General features: G+C 55.7%; 12 protein-coding genes across 12 annotated transcripts; 7 read left to right on the top strand and 5 right to left on the bottom strand.

Annotated features, from left to right (window-relative positions):
* Positions 1 to 781: 781 nt before the first annotated feature.
* Positions 782 to 2,252, top strand: LTR77_004935 (uncharacterized protein; the record flags this gene model as incomplete). Its single annotated transcript, XM_064802185.1, has 2 exons — positions 782 to 932; positions 994 to 2,252. 2 exons carry the CDS (start codon positions 782 to 784, stop codon positions 2,250 to 2,252), a joined length of 1,410 nt encoding a protein of 469 aa, XP_064659546.1.
* Positions 2,253 to 2,897: 645 nt separating this feature from the next.
* On the bottom strand, positions 2,898 to 3,758 carry LTR77_004934 (uncharacterized protein; the record flags this gene model as incomplete). The annotated part of the gene is made up of 1 exon (XM_064802184.1): positions 2,898 to 3,758. One exon carries the CDS (start codon positions 3,756 to 3,758, stop codon positions 2,898 to 2,900), a length of 861 nt encoding a protein of 286 aa, XP_064659545.1.
* Positions 3,759 to 5,643: 1,885 nt separating this feature from the next.
* Positions 5,644 to 7,170, top strand: LTR77_004933 (uncharacterized protein; the record flags this gene model as incomplete). Its single annotated transcript, XM_064802183.1, has 2 exons — positions 5,644 to 6,420; positions 6,499 to 7,170. The coding sequence occupies 2 exons, from the start codon at positions 5,644 to 5,646 to the stop codon at positions 7,168 to 7,170; spliced, it is 1,449 nt and encodes a 482-aa protein (XP_064659544.1).
* A 447-nt stretch (positions 7,171 to 7,617) lies between these two features.
* On the bottom strand, positions 7,618 to 9,327 carry LTR77_004932 (uncharacterized protein; the record flags this gene model as incomplete). The annotated part of the gene is made up of 1 exon (XM_064802182.1): positions 7,618 to 9,327. One exon carries the CDS (start codon positions 9,325 to 9,327, stop codon positions 7,618 to 7,620), a length of 1,710 nt encoding a protein of 569 aa, XP_064659543.1.
* Positions 9,328 to 10,836: 1,509 nt separating this feature from the next.
* LTR77_004931 (uncharacterized protein) lies at positions 10,837 to 12,284 on the top strand (the record flags this gene model as incomplete). The annotated part of the gene is made up of 2 exons (XM_064802181.1): positions 10,837 to 10,899; positions 11,226 to 12,284. The coding sequence occupies 2 exons, from the start codon at positions 10,837 to 10,839 to the stop codon at positions 12,282 to 12,284; spliced, it is 1,122 nt and encodes a 373-aa protein (XP_064659542.1).
* Positions 12,285 to 12,326: 42 nt separating this feature from the next.
* Positions 12,327 to 13,419, bottom strand: LTR77_004930 (uncharacterized protein; the record flags this gene model as incomplete). The annotated part of the gene is made up of 2 exons (XM_064802180.1): positions 12,327 to 12,690; positions 12,755 to 13,419. 2 exons carry the CDS (start codon positions 13,417 to 13,419, stop codon positions 12,327 to 12,329), a joined length of 1,029 nt encoding a protein of 342 aa, XP_064659541.1.
* A 102-nt stretch (positions 13,420 to 13,521) lies between these two features.
* LTR77_004929 (uncharacterized protein) lies at positions 13,522 to 14,201 on the bottom strand (the record flags this gene model as incomplete). The annotated part of the gene is made up of 2 exons (XM_064802179.1): positions 13,522 to 14,042; positions 14,102 to 14,201. 2 exons carry the CDS (start codon positions 14,199 to 14,201, stop codon positions 13,522 to 13,524), a joined length of 621 nt encoding a protein of 206 aa, XP_064659540.1.
* A 773-nt stretch (positions 14,202 to 14,974) lies between these two features.
* LTR77_004928 (uncharacterized protein) lies at positions 14,975 to 16,341 on the top strand (the record flags this gene model as incomplete). Its single annotated transcript, XM_064802178.1, has 3 exons — positions 14,975 to 15,394; positions 15,516 to 15,984; positions 16,040 to 16,341. 3 exons carry the CDS (start codon positions 14,975 to 14,977, stop codon positions 16,339 to 16,341), a joined length of 1,191 nt encoding a protein of 396 aa, XP_064659539.1.
* Positions 16,342 to 16,365: 24 nt separating this feature from the next.
* Positions 16,366 to 18,232, top strand: LTR77_004927 (uncharacterized protein; the record flags this gene model as incomplete). Its single annotated transcript, XM_064802177.1, has 2 exons — positions 16,366 to 16,855; positions 16,911 to 18,232. 2 exons carry the CDS (start codon positions 16,366 to 16,368, stop codon positions 18,230 to 18,232), a joined length of 1,812 nt encoding a protein of 603 aa, XP_064659538.1.
* A 551-nt stretch (positions 18,233 to 18,783) lies between these two features.
* Positions 18,784 to 19,718, top strand: LTR77_004926 (uncharacterized protein; the record flags this gene model as incomplete). The annotated part of the gene is made up of 2 exons (XM_064802176.1): positions 18,784 to 19,225; positions 19,282 to 19,718. 2 exons carry the CDS (start codon positions 18,784 to 18,786, stop codon positions 19,716 to 19,718), a joined length of 879 nt encoding a protein of 292 aa, XP_064659537.1.
* A 183-nt stretch (positions 19,719 to 19,901) lies between these two features.
* Positions 19,902 to 20,565, bottom strand: LTR77_004925 (uncharacterized protein; the record flags this gene model as incomplete). The annotated part of the gene is made up of 2 exons (XM_064802175.1): positions 19,902 to 20,403; positions 20,459 to 20,565. The coding sequence occupies 2 exons, from the start codon at positions 20,563 to 20,565 to the stop codon at positions 19,902 to 19,904; spliced, it is 609 nt and encodes a 202-aa protein (XP_064659536.1).
* A 351-nt stretch (positions 20,566 to 20,916) lies between these two features.
* On the top strand, positions 20,917 to 22,653 carry LTR77_004924 (uncharacterized protein; the record flags this gene model as incomplete). The annotated part of the gene is made up of 4 exons (XM_064802174.1): positions 20,917 to 21,021; positions 21,162 to 21,829; positions 21,862 to 22,179; positions 22,248 to 22,653. The coding sequence occupies 4 exons, from the start codon at positions 20,917 to 20,919 to the stop codon at positions 22,651 to 22,653; spliced, it is 1,497 nt and encodes a 498-aa protein (XP_064659535.1).
* Between the last annotated feature and the right edge of the window lie 236 nt (positions 22,654 to 22,889).

The raw sequence follows: 22,889 nt of genomic DNA, 5'->3' as shown, positions 1-22,889 counted from the left end.
TTGAGTCCGTCTCCGAGACAAGAATCTACTACTACGCGGCATGCTAAACTGCTTTCAGCTTAACATGCACCTCGAGATGAGTGGATGGCTTTACTGTTCAGCTCCGCGGTCGCTATTCGGATTCATCCCTGGTTTCTTCTCCAAGACGGGCACCCAGCGCTATATGGCATGCTGAGCTGCTTTCAGGTCAATATGGACCTCGAGATAAGCAGATGGCATTACTTTTGAGCTCCCCGGTTGCTGGTCGACCCGGTCCCTCGTTCTTTCTCCGAGACAGCATCTACTGCTATGCAGCATGGTGAGCTGCTTTCAAATCAATATCGATCTCGAGACGAGTGTACGGGATTACTTTTCGAGCTCCGAGACGACATCTACAGCTATGCGGCATGTTGAACTGCTTTCAAATCGATATAGATATCGATATCGAGACGAGCTCCTGGGCTGCCTTCTCCGAGATTGGGATCCAGTGCTGTATCGCATGCTGAGGTGGTTTAAGCTTGACACGGACCTCGAGACGAGTGATTGGCTGGCTCTATTGTCGACCTTCAAAACGTCTTCTCCGAGGGAGTAACAATACCAACAATACCATGGGTCCTCTTGAGATGAGTATTTTCAATGTTCCTATTGTCGAGAAGGTATAGAACCTCTCATCTGTGCTTCTGGCTCCCTTCTTCCTCACACAACCTTCGCACTTTCAGACTCTGACCTTGCCTTCTCCGAGATCGAAACCCATTCGAAAACACCACAACACTCTCTTCAACCTATTATCATCGCCTTCGACATGGACGGTCCTGACAAGATACTCCTCCAATCGGCGACAGAAATCTCCGCTCCCGCTCCCGCTCCCGCTCCCGCTCGCGCGCCGAAGCCGTCCGCGAATCCATTGGTCCCATTCCGAAACCAACCTGCCAAAAAATCACAAAGCAACGCCAGTAAGTCTTTATCACGTTCACAATGCTGTTCGTCACTACAACCAGCTGACAACCATGGCAGAAGCGTCGCCTGCCAAGTTGCGCAAAGACGCCGACGATGCGCGCAAGACGACCGAAGCTGACTACGACCGCTTGGCCGAGAAAGATGCGCTGATTGAACAGCTCCGGGCAACCATTGCGAAGGGCAAAGAATACAACCACAAGGTGACGACCCAAGTCGTCGACTTGACACGTGAGAGAGATGCGATGGTACAAAAGGTCCAAGAGGCTGAGAGAGACCTGCCGTACCTCAAGGGCATCAAAGAGCAATACCACAAAGACAAACTCGAGTTCACCCAGGCGAAACAGGCAAGAAGAGACCGCGCCTTAGAGGTGACAGCTGCGAGCGACGAACTTAAAGTGGCCAACAAGCACATCACCGAACTCAAGAGCCAGGTTGAAGCCAGCAAGAAGCAAACTGCAGACTACACCGAGCTTGTAGCCGCTAAGTCTACGATCCAAGGAGAGAAAGAGAAGGTCAGCGAGCAACTTCAGCAAGCGCAGGAGACCATCGAAGAGCTTCAGAAAGAGAGAGATGGCTTTCAGCAAGAGAACGAAGCCTCCCAGGCGATGCGCGACGCACAGGCAGAATTCCAAGAGATCTCCAACGAAGGGTCGGCACTCACACTACCAGAGATACTCGACCGTGTGCGCAGTGACCACGCCTACCGCATTGAGAATCCCCTGATGCGCCGCCGTCCTGTTCTCGACCGACCAAGCAACCGCCGCCTCGTCTCCGGCGCCTCACTGCAAGATGAGCTCGACGACCTCGGCCACGACAGCAGCATCGAAGAAGACGACGACGAGAAGCCCGACGAGACCGTCAAGCACCCGGCCTCCTCCATGCGCCCCATCTTGCGCCCCATCTCCATCATGGATAGAGTCAAGCGCCCCACCTCTACCAAGCGCCCTGCCGCCAGCAAGCCTCCTACTCCCGCCCCGCTCGGCTTCTCTAAGATCGTCTCCGTCTCCACGAGCCCGGTGAAGCCTGCACCAGCTGCTGTGATTGCGCCGCCAGAAGTGCAGATCGTGAGAGAGGTCAGCACCATCACGCGCACTCCCGCCTGGCTCCAGCCGCTCCTCCTCCTCGGCCTCGTGCTCTACGCCCTCGTACTAGCTGCTGTGATCGGCGAACGGCGTCTCTGGACCGGAGCGAACGACCTCGCGCGTCAGCGTGTCGGCGGCTTTGTGTTGGGTGAGGTCAGCAACTGGCACCCGCTGGTTTCTCTATTCTCCGGTCTCGACGGGGTGTTTGGGCATGAGTACGGGCTTCTTGGGTGATGGGCTTGTCGAGAGAAGGTCTTCCCGGTGATGGGCATCTTGAGTGAGAGGGGTTTCTTGGTTGATGAAAGAGCTTGCATGACATGCGCTGGTATGCGGGCGAACGATTTCTGACGACGATGATATGATTGCTGCTTTGTTTGCGATGATACCCCAATGATACCCAACACTTGCATGCGATGGAATTTGGTTGAAGGGTAGATAAGACCATGCATACCTGAGACAGCGAATCAAGACCATGACATTCTGCATTCTCCCACCTTCATGATTGTTTTGACAGGCTCACTGTCGTGACTTCAAGGTATTCAATGTACATCTGACACTTTTAGGAACACGTTTGCTTTGGCATGGTAGCATGCTGAGACTGAAACCGTTGGAGAGACTGATCTGATTGTACAACTCTATGGACGCCCCTAATACCGCCGCTATGCTGGAGTTCAAAATCAACAGCCCTGGTGTCGAAGCGGCGCGTCTGCGACGCTATCCTCTCCCAGAAAGTCACATCCTGACATGCTATTACACCCTTTGATGACGGAGGCGGAGGCAATCCAAGCCACGACATTCGCATCTATCCAGTACGAGCCGAACGAGCTTCTCTTGACGCACCAGCCAGCACCGACACCACCTTCTCATCTCGCTCAGCTTCTACGGGCAAGCAGCAAGATCATAAATCTTCTTCCCACCCTTGCCAAAGATGCCAAACGACGGGCTCGCGCCAAAGTCCTGGTACGCGTACCAGAAGATAGGAATCTCCTTGAACGCCTGGCAAGCCACCTGGTTCCAGTACTTCTTCGCATTCGCCACGCTCGGCACCGCTGCGCCGCTGTTGGGGCCCGACACTGGCCATCCGGTCTCAGTCACCCAGACGGGCTTGCCGCCCGCTACGTTCTGGGTCGCTTGCACGGAGTCCCAGAACACGGAGGCTGCGTCGGCGATGGCGGCGTTCTGGAAGTAGGGGTATCCGTCCATGCCGAGGAAATCTGAGGCGGCGATAACGGCTTGGTTGGCGCCGTCGACCCAGGCGGTCCACGTGTCGACGTGTCCCACCTTTTTGTTGTTCCATTGGTGCACCATGCCCTTCACGTCGTAGATCTGGTTGGCGAGGGTGTTGGCGTCCGTGTCGCCGCGGTAGAGGTCCTCGCTGCCGACGGAAATGGCGAGGATCCAGTCGGAGCCGTGCGCTTTGATAGCCGCTTCGAGCGCGTTCTTCTCAGCGGTGTAATGTGCTTGGTCTTCCGTCCAGACACCGACGAGGATCTTGGTGTTGGTGGAGATGGCGGCCGGGACGGCGTTGGCGAGGGTGTTGCAGTCGCTAGAGGCGTACAGGCGGACCTTGGAGATTTGCTGCGGGAGATTGTGGAGTTTTTGGAAGGCGGTCTTCCATTGGGCGGTAGTTTTGCAGGAGCCGTCGAGGTTGGTGGCGGCGACGTTGAATCCTTGGTGAAAGGCGGAGGCGAAGGGGAGGGTGGCTGCTGCGACTGCAGCGATGGTGGTTGAGAAACGCATGTTGATTGAAACGACTGTAAGAAAGGCTTCAAGATTATACAACACGGTCCAAAGAGTATAGAAGGATGAGCACGAAACAGAAGAGGATGCAAAGGGAATATAAGCAACAAACCCGTACGAATGACCTGGGTGGAATGATGAAATGGGAGGCAAAAAAAAAACAGAAGAACGCGGGAGGCTTTAAAGAACACGACGTCAAGGTGGACTCCGGGAAGAGGTTCCAGAAGGCGATCTCCATTCATTGGCGAAGCTTGTGGTCGCTTGGTGAGTGATTCGTCAACGGTTTGGATGGCGCCGTCTAAATCGAGCTATACGAGGCCCACGATGGCCCGCTGCCCCTGCAGTGTGCGTGGTCTGTCATCGTCGTCGCCCTTCGTCGGATCGATGGAGAACCATTGTCGGGTGCAGCGGTTGGAGCGATGTCGGCGCGGTGTGTTCGTATATCACTGCTGATGAGACGAGCCAGACGAGGTGTTGCAGCAGCAGATGTTGTTGTTGTCGTCTCGGCGAAGGCTTGTCAAGGATCGAAGCGTTGGGAGAGCACAGATCGTTCCTGCAGATCTCGCCACGCGGCTCTGCCGGCAAAGCTTCCACTTTCTTGGGCCCGACTTCCGACTTCACTCCAGCTTCCAACAAAGGGAGCGACTCGCCAGAAGCGGCGAGGTATACATCAATGGATGCCCGAGGTCTCCATTGTCCTGAACAACGTATACTGGACCCGAATGTTGCTTTCTGGAATGTACTGGCACTGACTCCGGCTATGGCCTCGTCCTTGAAGCATCTGGTATCGGCGGAGCAGCAGGAATCCATCAACGTTAGACGCGTTCTAGCAGACAGCAGTCCTCAGCATCATGTATGTGATGTTCTGGCAGCGATGGCTTTCTCTGTCGAGTACCCAGGCATACTAGCTGCGGAGGTCCTGACTGGTGAGATGCCAGTAGTAGAATCCTGATGCTTTATGGTGAGGTTTACCTCAACCTGGCCTCGCGGTTACGAGTGCTCAACTTGAGCTGCTGCTTAGCTGTCCATCCTGATGGCCGAAGACCTCGGGACTGGACCTGATCGTACTCAAGGCCAGTCATAATGACAGAGCGGGAGCCGCTGGAGCTGTCACGCAGTGTCGATGACCATCTGAGGGCGTCTGGTATAGTCTGCGCTGTGTGAGAACCGATTGCTGGCTTTCCTGTCGGCGGTCATGACGGTTCAGCGGTCTTACGCTCGACGCGAGGACCAAGCACGTCGAAGCGTAGCTCTCGTCCAGCATGCCAGTGCCCTGCTCAGCGGTTAGCGAATGGTTGTCAGAGCGGGAGGGGCCAACGTGTTCGCTGCGCCTCCGTGGCCATGTTGTCACTCTGCTGCGGTGGGAGCCTCGGGTCGAGGGCCTTTGTTCGACCTAGAGACCTGTTGTCTCAAAGGGCGTGGGGCCTCCTCGAGCCGGCGCCGAAACTCCGCTGTGTCGAATGGGGACCCTCCGCGCTTGGCACGATCGGAACGGCAACACACCAGACGCCATTCAGGAGATTTCGACTGGCTCCTCCGCGTCCACCACGACATTTCGCTGCTCACCAGCTTCAACACCAGCGCACCAACAAGAACACAGCACTTTCTTGATTGCGGAAGCAGAGCAGCTACGTCGTCCGAACAAGTAAGTCTAACCACATATCCAGTCGCGATTCGTCAAGGTTGGTCTCATCCTCCTGTCCACAACAACTTCGCCTCGAGTAGAGGACCTCAGCGAACCCTTCAACAGTGGTCGCTGGAGACGTGAACACGTCCACCCACACGCTTCTTGAGCCCACTAACCTCACCCTCCAGCGCCCCCCAGTATCCTCGGCCTGCAATCAGTTCACCTACCTCACGCACCTACATCCACCCCGTCTTCGCCATGGCTCGCGACAAAGCCACGAGTCAAGACCCTCCTGCCGGCACCGAAACACGCCGCAGCGCTCGCCTTCAGGGTGAAGATGCTCTAGCAGCCGAAGACATTCATCGTGTCACCAAGTCGAAGTCGAAGCGCGTAGCTCCTGAACTTCGTAACTGCTCGGCATGTCAAGAAAGTCTTCCTTTGGCGGACTTCCCGGATCAGACCCCTACCAGCAAGTGCAACCACGACATCAACTACTGCGTTGACTGTCTGGTAGCGTGGGTTCACGCACAGCTCGAGGTGAAGAAGTTCGACCAGCTTGGCTGTCCAGACACCAAGGTGTGCAAGGAGCTCTTAATTGAGAACGACGTCAAGACCCACGCAGACGCCGCTGACTTCGAGCGCTACTTGGAGCTCAAGCAAAGGGCCGAGAGTGAGCAGAAGCCAGGCTGGCGCTGGTGCATGAAGCCGGAGTGCAAGTTTGGCCAAGTCCACGAGCCTGACATCAATTCACCATCAGTCAAGCCCAAGGTGACTGCCGGAATGACGAAGGCGGATGCTATTGCCGCTGGCATCGTCTTCACCTGCGAGGAATGTGGTGCGGAGGCCTGCACTGCCTGTGAACTTCCCTATCACGACGGCGACACCCGTGATGAGTACAAGGCACGCATCACGACGGATGAGCAGCTGGTGGAAGAAGAGGCGTCTCGCGGGTGGATTCAGGCGGAGACGAAGAACTGTCCGTCCTGCGGCACCAGAACCGAGAAGGATGGAAGATGCGACCGGGTCAAATGCACTGTGCCCTTGTGCCAGTAAGTCTGAAATCACCGCCGCCCTCATCCATTCGAGTCCAGCTAACACTTCTGACAGTAAAAGTTGGTGTTGGCACTGTCTGGCCACGTACGACCAGTCAATGACGGCACGGGGCACAATGACGGCACGGGGCACAATGACGGCTGCCCGTACGCTGAAGAGGGTGCCATCGACCCTCATGACGCTGTCCATGAGGCGATGATGCAGCAGGCACAGCAGGATCAACAGCAGCAGCAGCAGCAGCAGCCCTTTCCTCTGGTCCCGCCGGGAGTCGGTCAGATAGTGAACGGCTTCTGGGTCCCCGGTCCTCCCCCGCCTCCGCCCGCGCATGTGCCTGGCTTTAGGGGCTGGAACCCCTTCCCCTTCGCTCCTCCCCAGGGTGCAGGCTTCGTTCAGCTCGGCCAGCACGGCGGTCTTCCTGTGCTTGGTCAGGATGGAGGTTGGTTCGGTCAGCCGTTCGGGCAGGCTTTCCAGGACTTTCTCGCTTTTGGTGGCGGTCAGCATGCTGGTGATGGGGGTGCTGATGGTGGGGCTGATGGTGGTGGGCTTGCGGGTGACGGCGGACAGGTTGGAGAGGAAAGCGATGAGGACGAGGAGGGTGAGGGCAGTGAAGAGGAGAATGAAGGAGAGGAGGAGGAGAGCGAGGAGGAAGAGGGCAGTGTGTATGACGCTGACGATGAAGAGGGTGACGACGACGACGTGGTGGGAGGGGATGAAGATGTCGAAGACGAGTGACACGGCAGGCAGTGAGGCCTACGGCAGCGCCATATGCTGCGCGAGTTGTCGATCAAGATGAGATGTCACCATGTCAGCGCTGCAGGAGAGAAGTCTGGCACTTCAATAAGCATCGGTCATACAAATACAATACACTGTACAGCACCACAGACAAGCATGTCACGTACACTATCTACCCCAAGTGATGACCACCTGCTTTGTATCTCAAGACTTCGATATTGGTGAAGATCTTGTGCAACGCAGGGGTCTCGACTGTGATTTGACTAATGGGTAGGTAGTGAAAGGCAAGTCCTAAAATCGAGGTGCTGACTGAGCTCAATTCAAGCGAAGGTGAAGCAGATGGTTGAAGTTGATGAAGCTAACATGTTCCAGCTCAGCTATGAACAGCTACACTAATCGCAAAAAACGAGACCCATTACTTCGTAATCAAGCAGTTCGATGATGAGCTCAACCCATCGCAGCAACCTCCTGGTGCTGACCCATGGTGGGCCCGCCATTGTTGAACGGCCTGCGTGTTGGCTCCCTAGGATCCATCCCGTTCGCCTCCTTCAAGCTCTTGTCCTTGGCCATCCCGTTGTGCTCGCCATTGAACCTCAAGTTCGAGATACCATCGTAGCCCTTGATGCCAGTCGCCTTCTCTAGCCTGCTGGCGAGGTCATCGGACACCTCGCGGAAGATACCGATCTGGCGCTTGATGATCTCCTCTTTGCGGCACGTGCTCATGTGGCCGGAGACGTTGTTGATGAAGCGCTCCTTCGCGCCGTCGTCGAAGACTTTCTCCCACAAGTTCCTTGCGGCGTTGAAGTCCTCCGGTCGGACTTCGGAGAGGAAGGACACGGCGTCCACGACGAAGTGGGCGTGCGTCTTGTCCACGTCGACCTGGCGCTTGCGGAAGGAGATGGGCTCGATGGAGCTGAGGTAGTTGGGGCGCGAGCCCTGGTTGATGAAGGCCATGGGGCCGTCACGCTGGAAGTTGGCCATGCGGTATGGGGTGCGAGCGGCGTTGATGGGGAGTTGTTGGTAGTTGGCTCCGACACGGTGGCGGTGGGTGTCTGGGTAGGAGAAGAGACGGCTCTGGAGCACCGGGTCGGCGGAGGGCTCGATGCCGGGAATGAGGTGGGAGGGAGAGAAGGCAATCTGCTCGATCTCGGCGAAGTAGTTCTTCACATTCTCGTTGAGGTAGAACTCGCCGACCTTGCGGAGCGGGAACTGCTTCTGCGGCCAGATGTGCGTGAGGTCGAAGACGTTAATCTTCTGCTCCTCGTACAACTTCTCCGCCTCCTTAGCTGTCATGATCTGCCAACAGACGTCCCAGCCGGGGTAGTCCCCCTTCTCGATGGCGTTGTAGAGGTCCTTCTGCGCGTAGTCGGGCGAGTAGTTGGCGCTGTCTTCTTGCGTGATGAAGGAGAACCCTTGCTTGCTCTTCATGTGCATCTGGGCGTACACCCACTCGCCGTCCTTGTTGACGAGCTTCATGGTGTGGCCGGCGTAGCCGTGCATGTGGCGCCATCCATCTGGGATGCCACGGTCACCCATCAAGACCATGACTTGGTGGACGGACTCGGGGTTCTGACTGAGGTAGTCCCAGAACATCGTCGAGTCGTCGGCGTGCGTGAGGTGGGTGGATGGGTCCCGCTTCTGGGTGTGGATGAAGTGCGGGAACTTGGCGGCGTCTCTCAAGAAGAAAACTGGGGTGTTGTTCGCCACCATGTCCCAGTTGCCCTCGTCGGTCCTGAACTTGACGGAGAAGCCTCGCGGGTCACGAGCACAGTCGTGGGAGCCCGACTCGCCACCGACGGTTGAGAAGCGTACGGTGATGGGGACCTTCTTGCCGGCCTTGAACATGTCCGCCATGCAAACGTCGTCCATGGGGTCGGTGGTCTGGTAATAACCATGGGCGCCGCCACCCTTTGCGTGGACCACACGCTCTGGGATTCTCTCACGGTCGAAGTGCGAGAGGAGGTCGATCAGGTGGAAATCCTGGAGGAGCAGAGGACCATTCTCGCCGGCTCGCTGCGACTCGTATGGGTGTGCGGTAGGGACGCCGTTGGAGGTGGTGTAGAGGCAGTCCTCAGACGATGCCTGTCGATCGTCGACGTAGTCCCTCGAGAGGGTGCCCTTCTCCTGCGTCGCTGGGTCGAATCCGCTTGGTGCCATCTTGACTGTTGTTGGTAGTATGAGTGGATGTCAGAAGAAAGAGAGGAAGGGCGAAGAAGAGGTGTATATATTCTATTCGGAGTGGCGAATTTGAGAGAGAATCGGCTATTTACGCGGTGACGTGCAAGACTGGGGGTCAATGGACAAGCTTCTCGACATCTCAAGAGCCGCAACACCTCTCCGTGTCTGCCGGCGATGCGGGTGGAGAGCGCGGCGTCATTGCTGAGAATTTGTCTCATATGATTGGCTTTGGTATAGCGGCCACTCCCGAACGTGCCCTCGAGCGAAACAACACCTCGTCGATCTCGCTGTTCGTTGCCGACTCGGGCAAGAAGAAATATACTCGACTTCTCTCGAAACCTGAGGACTCTGCGCGATGCCTCTGCTCGCCACTCCCTACATGCTCTGCTTTCGATCACACTCGCAATCTCGCACGCCTTGCCGCATCTGGATGCCGCTTTCTTACCAACCTTGATGCAAGTTGAGCGTGAGTCCCCCTTTGAGCGTGGCGGAAGGCAGCGGTTATGAAACGAGACACGCCAAACGACGCAACCATGTCGAGACGGCGACGTAGCACGACAGAGAATTCAGAAGCTGCCACGCGCGCGGACTCCAGCTGGCATCAGCTCTGAAGCCAACGCCTGCGACGCGCCGTGGGTGGCAACACCTTGTTCAAGATAGATGGACCTCTGAGACCGTAAACGCTGCCGCGCCAACCAATGGCTCAGAACTTCGTATCTGAGATCACTTCTCCCCGGCACCTGTGTTGATCAGACGATACGGCCAAGTGGGTGGCAAACGGCCTCTTGTTGGAGCAGCTGAAACTCGAACGCAGTGCTGCAGTCTCACTACACCTCCCCAATACAGCTATGCTATACAGTCATCTTTGGAGATGTAAAGCAAGCGAGCAGCCGGCCCTGCCAGCAGCTTACCTGTACACGGGTGGCTTTGTGCGCCTTGTGAGCCGCCTCAGTATGACCAGCTTGGGTTCGCGAGCTCCTTGCAAACGTACGAGAGTGTGGCCGATGCGAACTTGCTGCACAGCCATCCTCCAAGAAGTGGTCGGTTTGCCCGGTCAGTCAACACGAGCAACACTGTCGATGTTCACTCAGCAGAGCATAGAGTTTCCCGGAAGCCTGTCTCTTCCACTACTGGCGGATCCTCTCTGCATGACTTCGAGCTTTGGACGGCGAAGGATGGCCTGGGTCTTATGTCAAGTTCTACTATCAAAAGCCGTGGAGCTTCCGCTTGCAGCAACGACGGTGATTCCCATTACCTGGTTTGAGAAGGCGTCGTTGAAATGCGCACTTCTTTGGGCCTTCTTCGGCCTGCAATGAGTCGACGACAAGAACTTGAAAGTGGTCTCAAATGGTTTTGAGCGGAGCTTGGCTTACCATTCAAGCCGAGACAGAGTAAGTCTTCGCGCAGAGCAGTTCTTCTCGCAGGGTGAGATGGCAAGGTCGATGCTACGCTACCTTACTATGCCAATCGCAAGTTTGGTTGCCCATCATGCAACGCTCACGCTACAATTCAAGTGCGCAATTGCGAACATATGGAGGATTCGCCACTGTGGTAAGCATTGTTGACATGCCGTGGTTTCTTATACATGAATCGTGACAATTATTCTTCACAAGCAAAACTCGCGTGTTTCCACCGACAGATTTCTCTTGTCTCGACTTTGGCTGGATCTGAGTCGTACCGAGTTTGTTGGCCGAGGTGAGGGCGTTGGAGCTGCGAGACCCCTCATGTTGTTGCTTCCCAAATATCGACTGCCCAACTTCACATTCTCCCAGACAGCAACACATCAGTACAATACCTTTCTGAGATAAATCTGCAAAGCAACAAACTTCGATCTTGGGGAGAAGCCGTTGTTCCGTCTCTGCGAGATCTCTTTTCAGGCTTCAATACCAGATCAAGATACGACCAACATGGCCTCCCAGACCTGGGACCCAAACTCCAAATCCTTCCCGACCCGCGCAGAACTCCCTTCTATCCCTGGTGCTCCCAAAGATGCTGCCTGGTTCTGGGGCAAAGACGACTACATCGGCCGCCTGAACCTCCTCACCCCCTCTCGCGTCAAAGCCGCAGCCGCAGAGATCAAGACTGGCGAACTCGCACGCATGGATCTCCCGTTGAACGTCCCTGAGCAACCTGCGTTCGGCCGTGAGACCTTTAAGCACGAGATCAAGACGCTGCGGGAGAACGTGGCCTATGATGATACTTATTTTCTAAATACGCAGAGTGGGACGCAGTGGGATGGTTTCCGCCACGCCGCCCACGCCTCAGAAGTCTTCTACAACGGCGCCAAAGGCACCGATTTCTTAGGCCCGAACGCGAATGACAAAGACAGTATCCACTACTGGTCCCAGCACGGCTTCGCAGGCCGCGGAGTGCTGCTCGATTACCGCAGCTACGCAACAGAAAAGGGCATCAAATACGACTCCGCCTCTTCCCACCCCATCTCCTACGACGACCTCGAAGCCGTAGGCAAACACCAAGGCATCGACATCCGCCCCGCAGCTCAGGGCGGCGATATCCAAATCGGCGACATCTTGTTCGTCCGCTCCGGATGGACAGAAGACTACTACTCCCGCACCGCCGAACAGAACCGCGAAATCGGCCTCCGCGTCTTCGGCGAAGAGGGCGAAGGGATCCAGCGCTGGACGGGCGTGAAACAGGAACCCGCCACCATCGACTGGTTGCACGACTGCTATTTCGCGGCTGTTGCGGGAGATACGCCGACGTTTGAGCTGTGGCCCACGCCGAAGGATCATTATAATCGGCTGCATGGGTATTTGTTGGCGCTGTGGGGGATGCCGTTGGGGGAGATGGTGGATCTGGAGAAGGTGGCCGAGTTGGCGAAGAGGAATAAGAAGTATACTTTTTTCTTTACGAGTGCGCCGGCGAATGTGGTGGGTGGGGTGAGTAGTCATGTGAATGGGACGGCGGTGTTTTAGGTACTGTGGTACGCTAGGCTGTTGCTAGGCTTATGCCAGCAGCTAGCGATTCAGTATGGCCCACCGCTGGTTCATCCACTCAATTCCAGCCTTCCTAAAATCGTCCTCTTCAATGTGCAGATTCAATGTGTCGTCCAACGTGGCGTTGAACACGAAGTTCTGCGACCCGTTCTCATAGGCCGGCCAGTGCGGCACCCAATCCAGCCCGTGGTTGTTTGGAGACCCTGTCGCGGCAAAGGAGACCCAAGTCGCTTGCATTGCGTAGCTGTCTTTTTGCATTGCTGTGATGTTGGGTAGAGGCGGGTACGGGGTCGGGGATATGTAGGGGAGGCGGAACTCCCACGACAGCTCTGCGCCGTGCTGGGCGAAGCCTGGTCCGAGGCCAGGGGTGTAGACCAGGGGGAAGCTGTTGCGAAGATGATGTTAGAAACCTGGAGACATACTTCGAAGACGAACTGGGTACGACTCACCGAGAAGCATCAGTGTCCCATCGGAAGCTGTAGGCCTTGCCACCGAAGCGACTCCATTCGGTTGCAGCCTTGCGTCGACCAGCCATGACGGCCTTGTCGCCGAAGATGGCGTACGAGCGTCGAGTTTGTTTCCCGGAGTATAGACCAACTTTGGCTGTGGCTTCCACCCATGGATAGTCAATCGGCACGCTGTATGGCGGAGAAGGGGCGTCAAGCGGATACAAATCCATGAGCTCGTGTGCAAGGGTTTCATTGATGCCCAGTCCGTTCTCCAGGTACGCAGCTAGTTGGGTAGACGTATTGGCGTTAGTCTGGCCACCTAACGACATCCCTTCGTCGGAGTTGCAGCCAGTGATGATGTTGATCGGTGGCAACCGGCCTTGCTGGAATGCAACAAAGGCATACGAGCGAAAGAAGTCGCCGTCGATAACAGGGCCAAAGCTCTGCCCTTCATTCTGCTCGTAGACGGTCTGGTTGAGCTTCTTGAACGGCAAGTCTTTCAAGCACTGGAGTGAGTTGATCGCATCCGCACAGCCGGTGTGTGTCGTGATGTTGTCGTATACAGCTTGAGCATCGGCCAAACTTGTTTGCCCGAATCCGAAGAAGGAACCACTTGCCATGATGGCGCCACGGAAGAGGTCCTGTGTGTCTCCGCCGTAAGCCATGATCTGTAGAGCAACAGAGGACGCGCCGGCCGACTCGCCCCAGATGGTGCTGAGGAGAAGATGCCGTCAGTGAGACATCGAACACAATGGATACACATGTCCTTACACCTGCCCTGGATCGCCGCCAAACCCATGGATGTTCTCTTGAATCCATCTCAGAGCTTGCCGCTGGTCCTGTAGCCCAATGTTCATTGCGCCATTACCGGCCACCTCCTCGGAAGCAAGGAAGCCAAATGCAGACAGGCGATAGTTGATGCTCACAACGATGATCGGCTGGTCAATCTCCATCGACGTCTGCACCATGAAGCTCGTATTGAACTCTGGGTCCCGGTTGCTCCCCTGACGATACCCGCCGCCGTACATCCAAAGTAGTACTGGTAGATCTTGGCCGGGATGTGCGCCTTGAGGGCGTACGACGTTTAAGTTGAGACAGTCTTCACCAATTTCCCAGCCTTCACGGGGGTTGGTACCGTAGCCGGAGCATGTTATCCCAGGCGTAGTAGCGTCGCGAGCATGGCTCCAGGTCGAGTTGAGTGGAGCTGCCTGCTCGAAGCGCCTTGATTGTGCGAACGGAACGCCCCAGAAGACATCCTGGGAAAGGTCGGGAAGCTTGATGCCCCGGTCTAAGCAGCAGCATACGTCAGCACAATAGAAGGCGTACAGTAGGAAGCATTACACTTACAAGTGCCGTTCAGTGTCGAGGCTGTGGGAGCAGCAGTTGCTGCGCCAGCGAACGGTGCTGCCACCAAGCAAAGAGTACTGAAAGCCTGTAGCCAAGTCATCACGGAGAAAGAAAGGCGACTACGAAAATACCGACTCTCGTCCTGAGCTTAGAATGTGCATATTTCTATGCTACTTGTACCTCACGCCTTGCTGGGTCGAAGAGACACCGCATCACAGCGGATGATCATGACCGTGGTGCTAGCTGAACACCTCCTCGCTTTCGATCAGCCATTCAGGTCGCGTCACCCTCACTTGGAGCCTTCATCATCACAGGAACTCAAAGGAACTCCTCTTGCGCGGCGATGGGCGATGATCGATGGCTCGCGAGATGCTCAGACGTCCTCGTTCGGCTCAAGATCACCCGAGCAAGTACAGTCCATGCCTCGGGGCATCTCCAAACGAGCTGGTGTCGATGTTGTAGTTGCAGTCCAGTCTCTTGCTGATCTCTCCATCGTCTGGAGAAACCGATGCTCAGTCTCGCCCCGTCTCGCTCCGTTGCGGGGAAAAGGAGGAGTTGTCCGCGCGCGGCCGCGTCCTCTTGCAAGCAAATGCTTGCCCACACAAGCTCTCGACATACCAATCTGCCTGCAGATCGATGAGCGTTCTCCGGCCGCATGCTGTTACTCATCGATCGTCGTGCTTCGACGGCCTCGCGAGAATGCCACCCGAACGTATACACTCCCGCAGAGCAAGGCATTCTGGCTGTGGGCCACGCTCGCCACGGCAAGAGCGTGCGTATATCATCGCGGCCCTCGCATGACCATGGGAGAGAGTCCCCTACAGACGCTCTCTGAGTTTCAGGATCTTGGTTACTTGTTGAGTGAGGAACAAAATGTCTAAGTTCATCAGCCTTCTTCTCGTGTGCTCACCGTTCCTTCTTCTCTGCAACGCCAGCATCTCCGGTCGTCCTTATGGCACGTTTGAGCATCCCGCTGCGAGAGCTCGACCCAGGTTCCGATACTGGCTTCCCGATGCCAGTGTCGACCCGTCAACCGTACAGAACGACATCAGGTCTGCTGCCAACTTAGGCATCGGTGGGATCGAGCTCTTGCCGTTCTACAACTATGGAGGAGGGACACCAGTCGTCGACTGGGTCAAGTATGGCTTTGGAACGCCTGCGTTCAACAGGATATTCAGAGCTGCATTGGAGACACACCGCGAGTGCGGTCTGTATATGGACTTCGCCATGGGCCCAAACCAAGGGCAGGGTGTGCCCGCAGAGACGGACAACCCAGGTCTACAGTGGGATCTGGTATGTGTCTTCACCCCATACAGCTCTTACTGCAGCAGTGCGACTCAGGGTTCTGGAGCTGGTGCAAGCACGTTCCAGTCGACTTTCGAAGGCCAGAATTGAAGTTGCTGATGTTCTACAGAGAACATATTCTACCATCGTCTCTGAAGACGCCCCTTTCAGCCACTCGATACCCGGTTGGGGATCTGGAGACTTAATAGCTGCCGTGTCAGCGCTGGTGCTTTCAGAGACCGAGAAGAGCATACCTCCCAGAGCTGGACAAGGACCTCCTTACAACTACACGAGACTGGTCCTACAACACGACAGCCTAACGGATTTGACAGACTCGGTGTCAAAGACAGGTGCTCTTTCCTTCTCGCCCCCGGCTCACAATACTTCTGGACACTACAGAATTTTCGCATCCTATCAAGTGTTGACACACGCGAAGAACCTCGATCCTGACACGAATGCGACAAACACAATCTTCGACAATGGCTGCTACATTGTAGACCACTTTGACGGCAAAGGGGCCCAAGTAGTGACGGACTTCTGGGATCGCTATATCTTGGTAAACGGCATCAAGGAGTTATTGAGCGAAGCGGGCAACAGCGGTAAGTGTCACAAATGGGGAGCTGTAGATCAGTTTGTTGCTGACGCCTCAAACAGGATGGGAGGATAGCATGGAACTGTTGTCAAACGTCTCCTGGTCGCCATCTCTACCAGCCAGATTCGAGGAGCGCTGGGGCTACAGCATCAAGCCATATGTGCCGCTCATCATCTTCGGGAACAACAACATCAACATACAAAGCGCGGAACCAGGTGAGCTCCAGTGTGTACTCGACACGGAGGACGAAGGCATGGGATACGTTAATGCCTACCGAAGTTCGTTACGCGATGGATACGCCGAGTACCTCAATGTCTTCACGAACTGGACCCAGTCCGCTCTCCAGTTGCAGCATTCATCATAGGTCTCGTACAACCTGCCAATGGACATGGAAGCTTCTATACCTCTCGAAGACGTACCAGAATGTGAAAGCCTGCAGGCCTACGATAACGTGGACGGCTATCGCCAGTTCTCTGGCTCAGCATTCATAACAGACAAACGAGTGCTCTCAATCGAACTTGGCGCTGTGTTCGGCGATGCATACACTTACACCATCCCGCATTTACTCTGGGCAATGAACCGCGCTGCTTCGGGAGGCGTCAATCAATTCATAATCCACGGCCAGCAATATGCTGGTGAATATCCTGAGACGACATGGCCAGGTTACGTATCTTTTGGCTACGCAGTCTCTGATCAGTACTCCAACAAGCGGCCGGACTGGAACCATGGACTAGAAGCCGGCCTACGATACATGGGTAGGATCATGTACGTCCAGCAGCAGGGTGTCCCACGGATCGACGTCGCTTTCTACAACCGACAATCAGCCACCGACCCCATCGTGCAGACTTTGTACCAGCCGAGCGATCTTGAAGACCAAGGTGAGTACCTCTCGAGGCTTGGTGAGAGCCCCGTAACTGACGAAGGTGTTGCAAGGCTGGACTTACGCATACCTGTCCCCCACCAATTTCAAGCTACCCCAAGCTCACGTACATGACGGCGTGCTCGCTCCAGACGGTCCATCATTCAAGGCCATGGTCGTTGAAAGCAGCCAGAACATGACCCTCGACGGTGTTGAGGCGCTCATCGACTACGCTGCAGCCGGGCTGCCGATCATTTTGAGCGGCGGTGCTCCTGGCTATCATCCATATGGGAACGAGAGCGACAGAATGCAGGTGGAACACAAGATCTCCAGGCTCCGAGCCACGTCGAATGTGTTCAGCGTCAGCAAGGGCCAGGCTGCACAACAGCTACGAGCCTTGGGTCTGTCGCCACGTGTTGCAATCCAGACCAACGGCACCTGGTATCCCTCGTGGCGCGAAGAAGATGGAAGCGGTATTGACTACGCCTACGTCTTTTGCGATACCAATGCGAGCACTGGGTCCATCACAGTGTCGTCGGTCAAAAAGGCTTTCCTGCTTGACGCATGGACGGGAGAGATCAAGCCGTTGCCCCTCTACGAGCAAGACGACAGCTTCACTACCATCCCTCTGAATCTCGCTGGCAACGAGACGGCTATATTTGCGTTCACCGACGCCATTCCAGAGGGCTGGCCTAAGGCTCCTCCGCTTCATCTTGTGGACGTGACGTCTGCTGTGCTCGGATGCAAGTATACCAGCTCCGTGGACTTGGACCTCCACGTCCCTGCTCTATCGCAACCCGGCAGCGCTACCCTCTCCAACGGCTCGTCAATCCCCATCGACAGCTCGGACGTCCCAGCAACCATCCCTTTGACGCAGTGGACGCTAACCGCCGAACACTGGGCTGCACCCTCCAACTTCAACGACTCCAGCATCGTAGCTCGCAAATTCAACACCACGCACGAGCTCACCTCGCTCGTGTCCTGGCTCGACATTCCTGCTCTCGCGAACGTCTCTGGCATCGGATACTACAGCACAAGGTTCACCTGGCCCCCTCAAGGACCATCTGATGACAGCGAGTTAGGAGCCTACATATCCTTCTCCAAAATCCTGGACGCCATAACCGTCTACGTCAACGGGCAGCGTTTGCCGCCTCTGGACTACAACAACGCAAAAAAGGACATCTCTGCTTACCTTCAAGCGGGAGAGAACGAGGTGTTGGCGGTCGTGCCGACGACGATGTGGAATTACATTCAGACGATTCTGCCGAGGATACGGAATGCAGGGGAGGCTGTTGAGTTTTCTGGAGGGCCTTTTGGTAGTCCGTCGGAGCCTTCGGATAATGGGCTCGTGGGGACGGCGGAGGTTGTGCCGTATCGGACTTTGACGATATCTTGATGGTGGTGTAAGTGAGGCAAGGCTTTGACGGCGATGGGGAAGGGATGGGTAAGGCAGTTGATCGGTGGTGATCGCTAGGTAGAGAATATGACTGGACGCTTACCACATTGGGATGGAAGGAAGGGAGAAGTACCTGTTCTGCCCGGGTTTGCGTACACGCTTCTAGCTTCGTTCGACTGGAGGTTCGTGAGGACAGATTTATCATCCAAGGAGGAGACGAAGCACCTTACTTCCACCTGCTTGGAGATCAGCAAACGTTGTGCCGGATTTAGCGAGACCGCGGGTGCCATCGCACTAGAACTACTCCTTCCCACTTGCCCATTGCATTGCACTGCACAAAAGCGATTGCTCAGACCGATTTGCCATTTGGCATGTCCGCATGGAGTATGGCAAAGATTTCTCTCGCGCCTGGCAGTCGCGTGCGGGCTGGGCGAAGAGCTGCAGCCACGCCATGAAGAACGGTAAAGAGTGGGTCGAGTTCAACGGTGGACGAAGTACGATCAAGACGACAACGATGCCTCGATGAACGCAGTAACGAAGGCCAGTTCACAATGCATCACCACCACCACATCTTCCACCGCGATCATCCGGCAGAAAACGCACAGCGCACCCCAACATCCGGCCTCAATGCGTCCGAGCAAGTCCTGCAGTCGGAGGAGTATACTGCGGTGATCAACTGGCTCTCAGGCCGCACGAAATCGGTTGGAGACGCGCTTGATATCTTCTGCCAGCCTGTTGAGAACAAGTTCTTCCAGACGGAGAATGCACAGAATGTCGAGCCGCTGCTGTGGAGGGCATGGCAGGCCATTGTCGGGGAGGCAGCTACTACACCTCATACCTCGCAGCACAAGCAGAAGTTGGTCGAGTTGATGTTGAACTTGGCTTTCAGGCCGACCCTGAGCAGAGGCGAGTCCATCTGTGAGGTAGATGGGATGAAAGTATGGAGGGATCTGCCCATCTTTGGCTGGGAGCTGCGTGAAGCTTGGAATTTCGGTATGACCAACGATGTCGAAGTCTGCATTTCCTTGTACTAATGCTCGAACGTACAGCCGCATCAGGAAGTAGCGATCAAAAGAGCAGAGAGCAATGGACCAACGTAAACGGCTTCACAGCGTCTCTCGTCTCGGCCCTCCACAGCAAGGCACAGGACAGACCAGACTATTCGCTCTTCGGCCTTTGGACACTTCGGGCAGCTCTGGAGGAGCCAGGCGAGATCCCCAACGTCGCGGTCGCTGCGGCTGCTGTGTGGTTGATCTACGCTGCGCCAGCCCTACGAGCATTCTCAAATCAGGAGAAATCGTTTGAGGGCAAGGTCGCGAAACCTGGCTCTTCGTTTGGTCCGGAGGAGTGGAGAGGTTTTTCGCAGGCTCGATGGACTGCTTGGTCGAACAACTTAAGAGATGTGCATATGGCGGTGTCCGACCAACCAACAGCGGGTTTGGTGAAGCAGGCTGTGCAGGCTATGGAGGATGCTGAGAAGCAGTAGTTGTGTGAGTACTCTGGCTGGCAATCATGGCTTGCTGCGTGTATACATGGTGTATGTTTACTGAGCGACATCTGGATTGGAGTCAGTGCTACAGAACTCTTGACTTTTGTGAGCAGCCATTGTCAAGGGTTTCTCACTCCGAAGCAGCTCTCCGATCTTGCCTATAAGTAAGTACCGAACCTCTCACGACCCAGCCGCTTCAACCTGCTTCCTGTACCACGCCTGCAGCGCTCTCGCATCAGCCGAAATGGCCACAAATCCGAACCTCTCCTTCAACTTCTTCGCATGTTCTCCATCAGTCGCAAGAATCCCGACTTTCTTCCCATGCTTCTTCGCCGTGTCAACAATCCGATCAATAGTATCGAGAAACACCTTCTCCGTGTACTTCGCGGGCGTATACCCAAGCAACGCCAACGCAAGATCGTTCGGACCGATGAAGATCAGATCGATGCCTTGGACCGCGCATATGTCGTCTAAGTTCTCGAGTGCCTCAACGGACTCGATCTGGACCATGTTTACGATGTTGTCGTTGGCAGCAGCGACGTACTCAGATGGGGTGGCGAGGCCGTGCTCGAAGCAGGCGAAGGGAGAGCCTTGACCTCTCACCCCTCGAGGAGGGAACTTGCTGAACGAGACTACGGAGCGAGCGTCTTCGGCGGTGTTCACCATTGGAACTAGCAGGCCGCTGTGCGTTTGTCGGGGGTCAGCGCTACAACAGGACTGAAGGAGGGTCGGCCTACTGTGCTCCGGTATCAAGAGCTCGCTTGATGAGGGTTCCGTCGGTTCCCCTTATACGGACAATGGGAGAGACGCCTGAGCTGGCAATGGCTGAAACCATATCGTGCATGTCCGAGTCGTCGATGTTGCCTTGTTGGGTCAGCAGGGCATTGCTGAAAGTCTTCCATACTGACCATGCTCGCGATCAACAATCACGGCCTTCCATCTTCGTCAATTCGTATCCAATTCATCTTGCTCGTACTCAGCTACTCACATCGAGACCTGTGCGTGCAACTACCTGGGCGGTCCTCATGCCTTTTAGTGTCATGAAAGTTGCGAGTACTGGTCTGCCATGTTTGAGGGCAGTCTTCAACCTTAGATTGATTGCCATTGTTAAGACTTAGACTTCACTGCAAGGGCAGGCTGTCTGTTAGATCTTGTCGTCCAACAATAGAGACATGTCCTGTTGCTTCGACTCAATATGACCGACATCGGGATACCGAATCTCATCCTGGTCTCTGGGCGCCTTGGGCTTCACAAGCTGCTCTGTGGGCACTTCGGACGGCAACAAGCCATGCTGTGGCTTGTACGTATGTAGGCAAGCCAGATATGCTGACGGTGCCGGTGCTGGGCGGAGTTCGTGGTCGCCGTCGGATGAGTAGAGCGAGCACTGCCTGCCCGAGGGTTGTGCGCTCGCATTCACTCATGACGTAGACGCGTCAACAGTCTTCCGCCAACACGAGTTGCTCTCACCCTTCCCATCCGGAATGGCTCTCCCTCTCCAGCATAACCCAAAACAACACCTGGGCCGCGAATTGCGCGGACACATACACACTCCGCGAGCAAGGCCACTCAACACGCCACATCGCACGGATAACAGGCATACCGAAAACGACAGTCGGCAACGTCCTGCGGACAGGCCGCAAACCCCCAAGAAAGGAAAATGCACCCAAGACTCTTTCCGAGGAAGATGTCGCTCTGTTAGCTCGCGAACTGCCTCATGACTGGGGGGTACAGAATGAGAAGAAAGCCAAGGAACTCGGTATCATCGCCTCCCGCACTACTATCTGTCGGGCGCTGAAGAAGTATCGATCTAAGCATGGAAACGCAACTCCGAGCCAGGGCGCCAACATCTTGCTCGCCGATGCGGAGGGTGTTGGCGCGGTGTACCTGTATCAGCTACTGCAAGCCGGATGTACCGTGACCGCCGTATGCGGGTCGAATTACGATGTCGTCTCCCAGCAAGGCTTCACCATGAACAGTGTGCGGTACGGCAATGTGAAGTTTCGGCCTACAAGAAAAGTTCGCAGCATCGAAGACAGCGCTGGGAGTAGCTTTGACTATGTCCTTGTCTGCACCAAATCTTCCACTGAAGCCAGCCACCTCTGGCTGAGGTACTCCGACCTGCGGTTGCTGACAACACCAGCACGGCCATAGTACTAATCCAGAGCGGAATTGGCATCGAAGAAGAAGTCAAGCAAACCTTTTCAGACAATGCGATCATCAGTGCACCAGTTCGCTGTCCTGCAACCGAGACAGCACCCGGCCATATCGATTACCAGGAGACGCTCAACATTCTAGAAGTCGGAACGTATCCATCAAATACGTCCATCGAGCATAGAGCTACAGCGAAAGAGTTCGCAGGTCTCATGGTTCAAGGTGGTGGCGGAGCCGAATACCGACCAGACATCCAAGTCTTGCGCTGCTCAAGACTACTGATGGGAGCTGCTTGGGGCCCTATCTGGTGACTGACACTGTGCAAGGATGAAGACCTTCTTTCAACTCTGATCCGTTTGCGGACTACCTCGTCAGGGGCATCATGCGGGAGATTGTTCATCTCGCTAAAGCTATTGGTGTCCCTAACCTCACTAAGGAGGTTGCGCGCGATAAGCTGTCTATTGCGATGGAGCGAAAGAAAGCTGGCGCTGAATCCGAGACGAGGATGTCACAAGACGTGCAAGAAGGCCGTCCGACGGAAGTGGAGACCGTCGTTGGTACGACGGTACGGATGGCCCGGCAGTATGGCGTGCCTATGCCGAGACTGGAGACTGTGTATGCACTGGCGAAGGGTCGCAATGCTACCTTGTTGGCAGCATCGAAGGATGCGTCTGCCGCCGCGGCAGATGTTACTCCGCCAGCGAGATCGAGTACGCCGGCACCGACGAACACGAATGCGTCTACGCAGACAGTGGGTCGGGGCCCTTTGCCAGATGGATGAGGACTTCCCATACCAGCGGTGCCTGACCCTCAGGTACCGACAGCATCGCATCTTGTTCCACCGGTCCACGCGAGCAATCACGCCCCAGCAGGCAGGAGTGCTACTACATCTACAGCAGCATCGCATAGCTACTCGTCACCTGGGCCAAACACTGTGCCACCGCCAGCATTGCATGCGTATAGACCTCCGCCACCGAAAGCATTCCCACCGACGGCACATCATGGCCAAAGCTTTGT

The sequence above is a fragment of the Saxophila tyrrhenica genome (genome assembly GCF_035928015.1).
Source record: "Saxophila tyrrhenica strain CCFEE 5935 chromosome Unknown scaffold_7, whole genome shotgun sequence".
In the NCBI taxonomy this organism is placed as follows: Eukaryota; Fungi; Ascomycota; class Dothideomycetes; order Mycosphaerellales; family Extremaceae; genus Saxophila; species Saxophila tyrrhenica.
The sequence above is the reverse complement of the archived record's forward strand: the minus strand, read 5'-3'. Positions and strand labels throughout refer to the sequence as shown.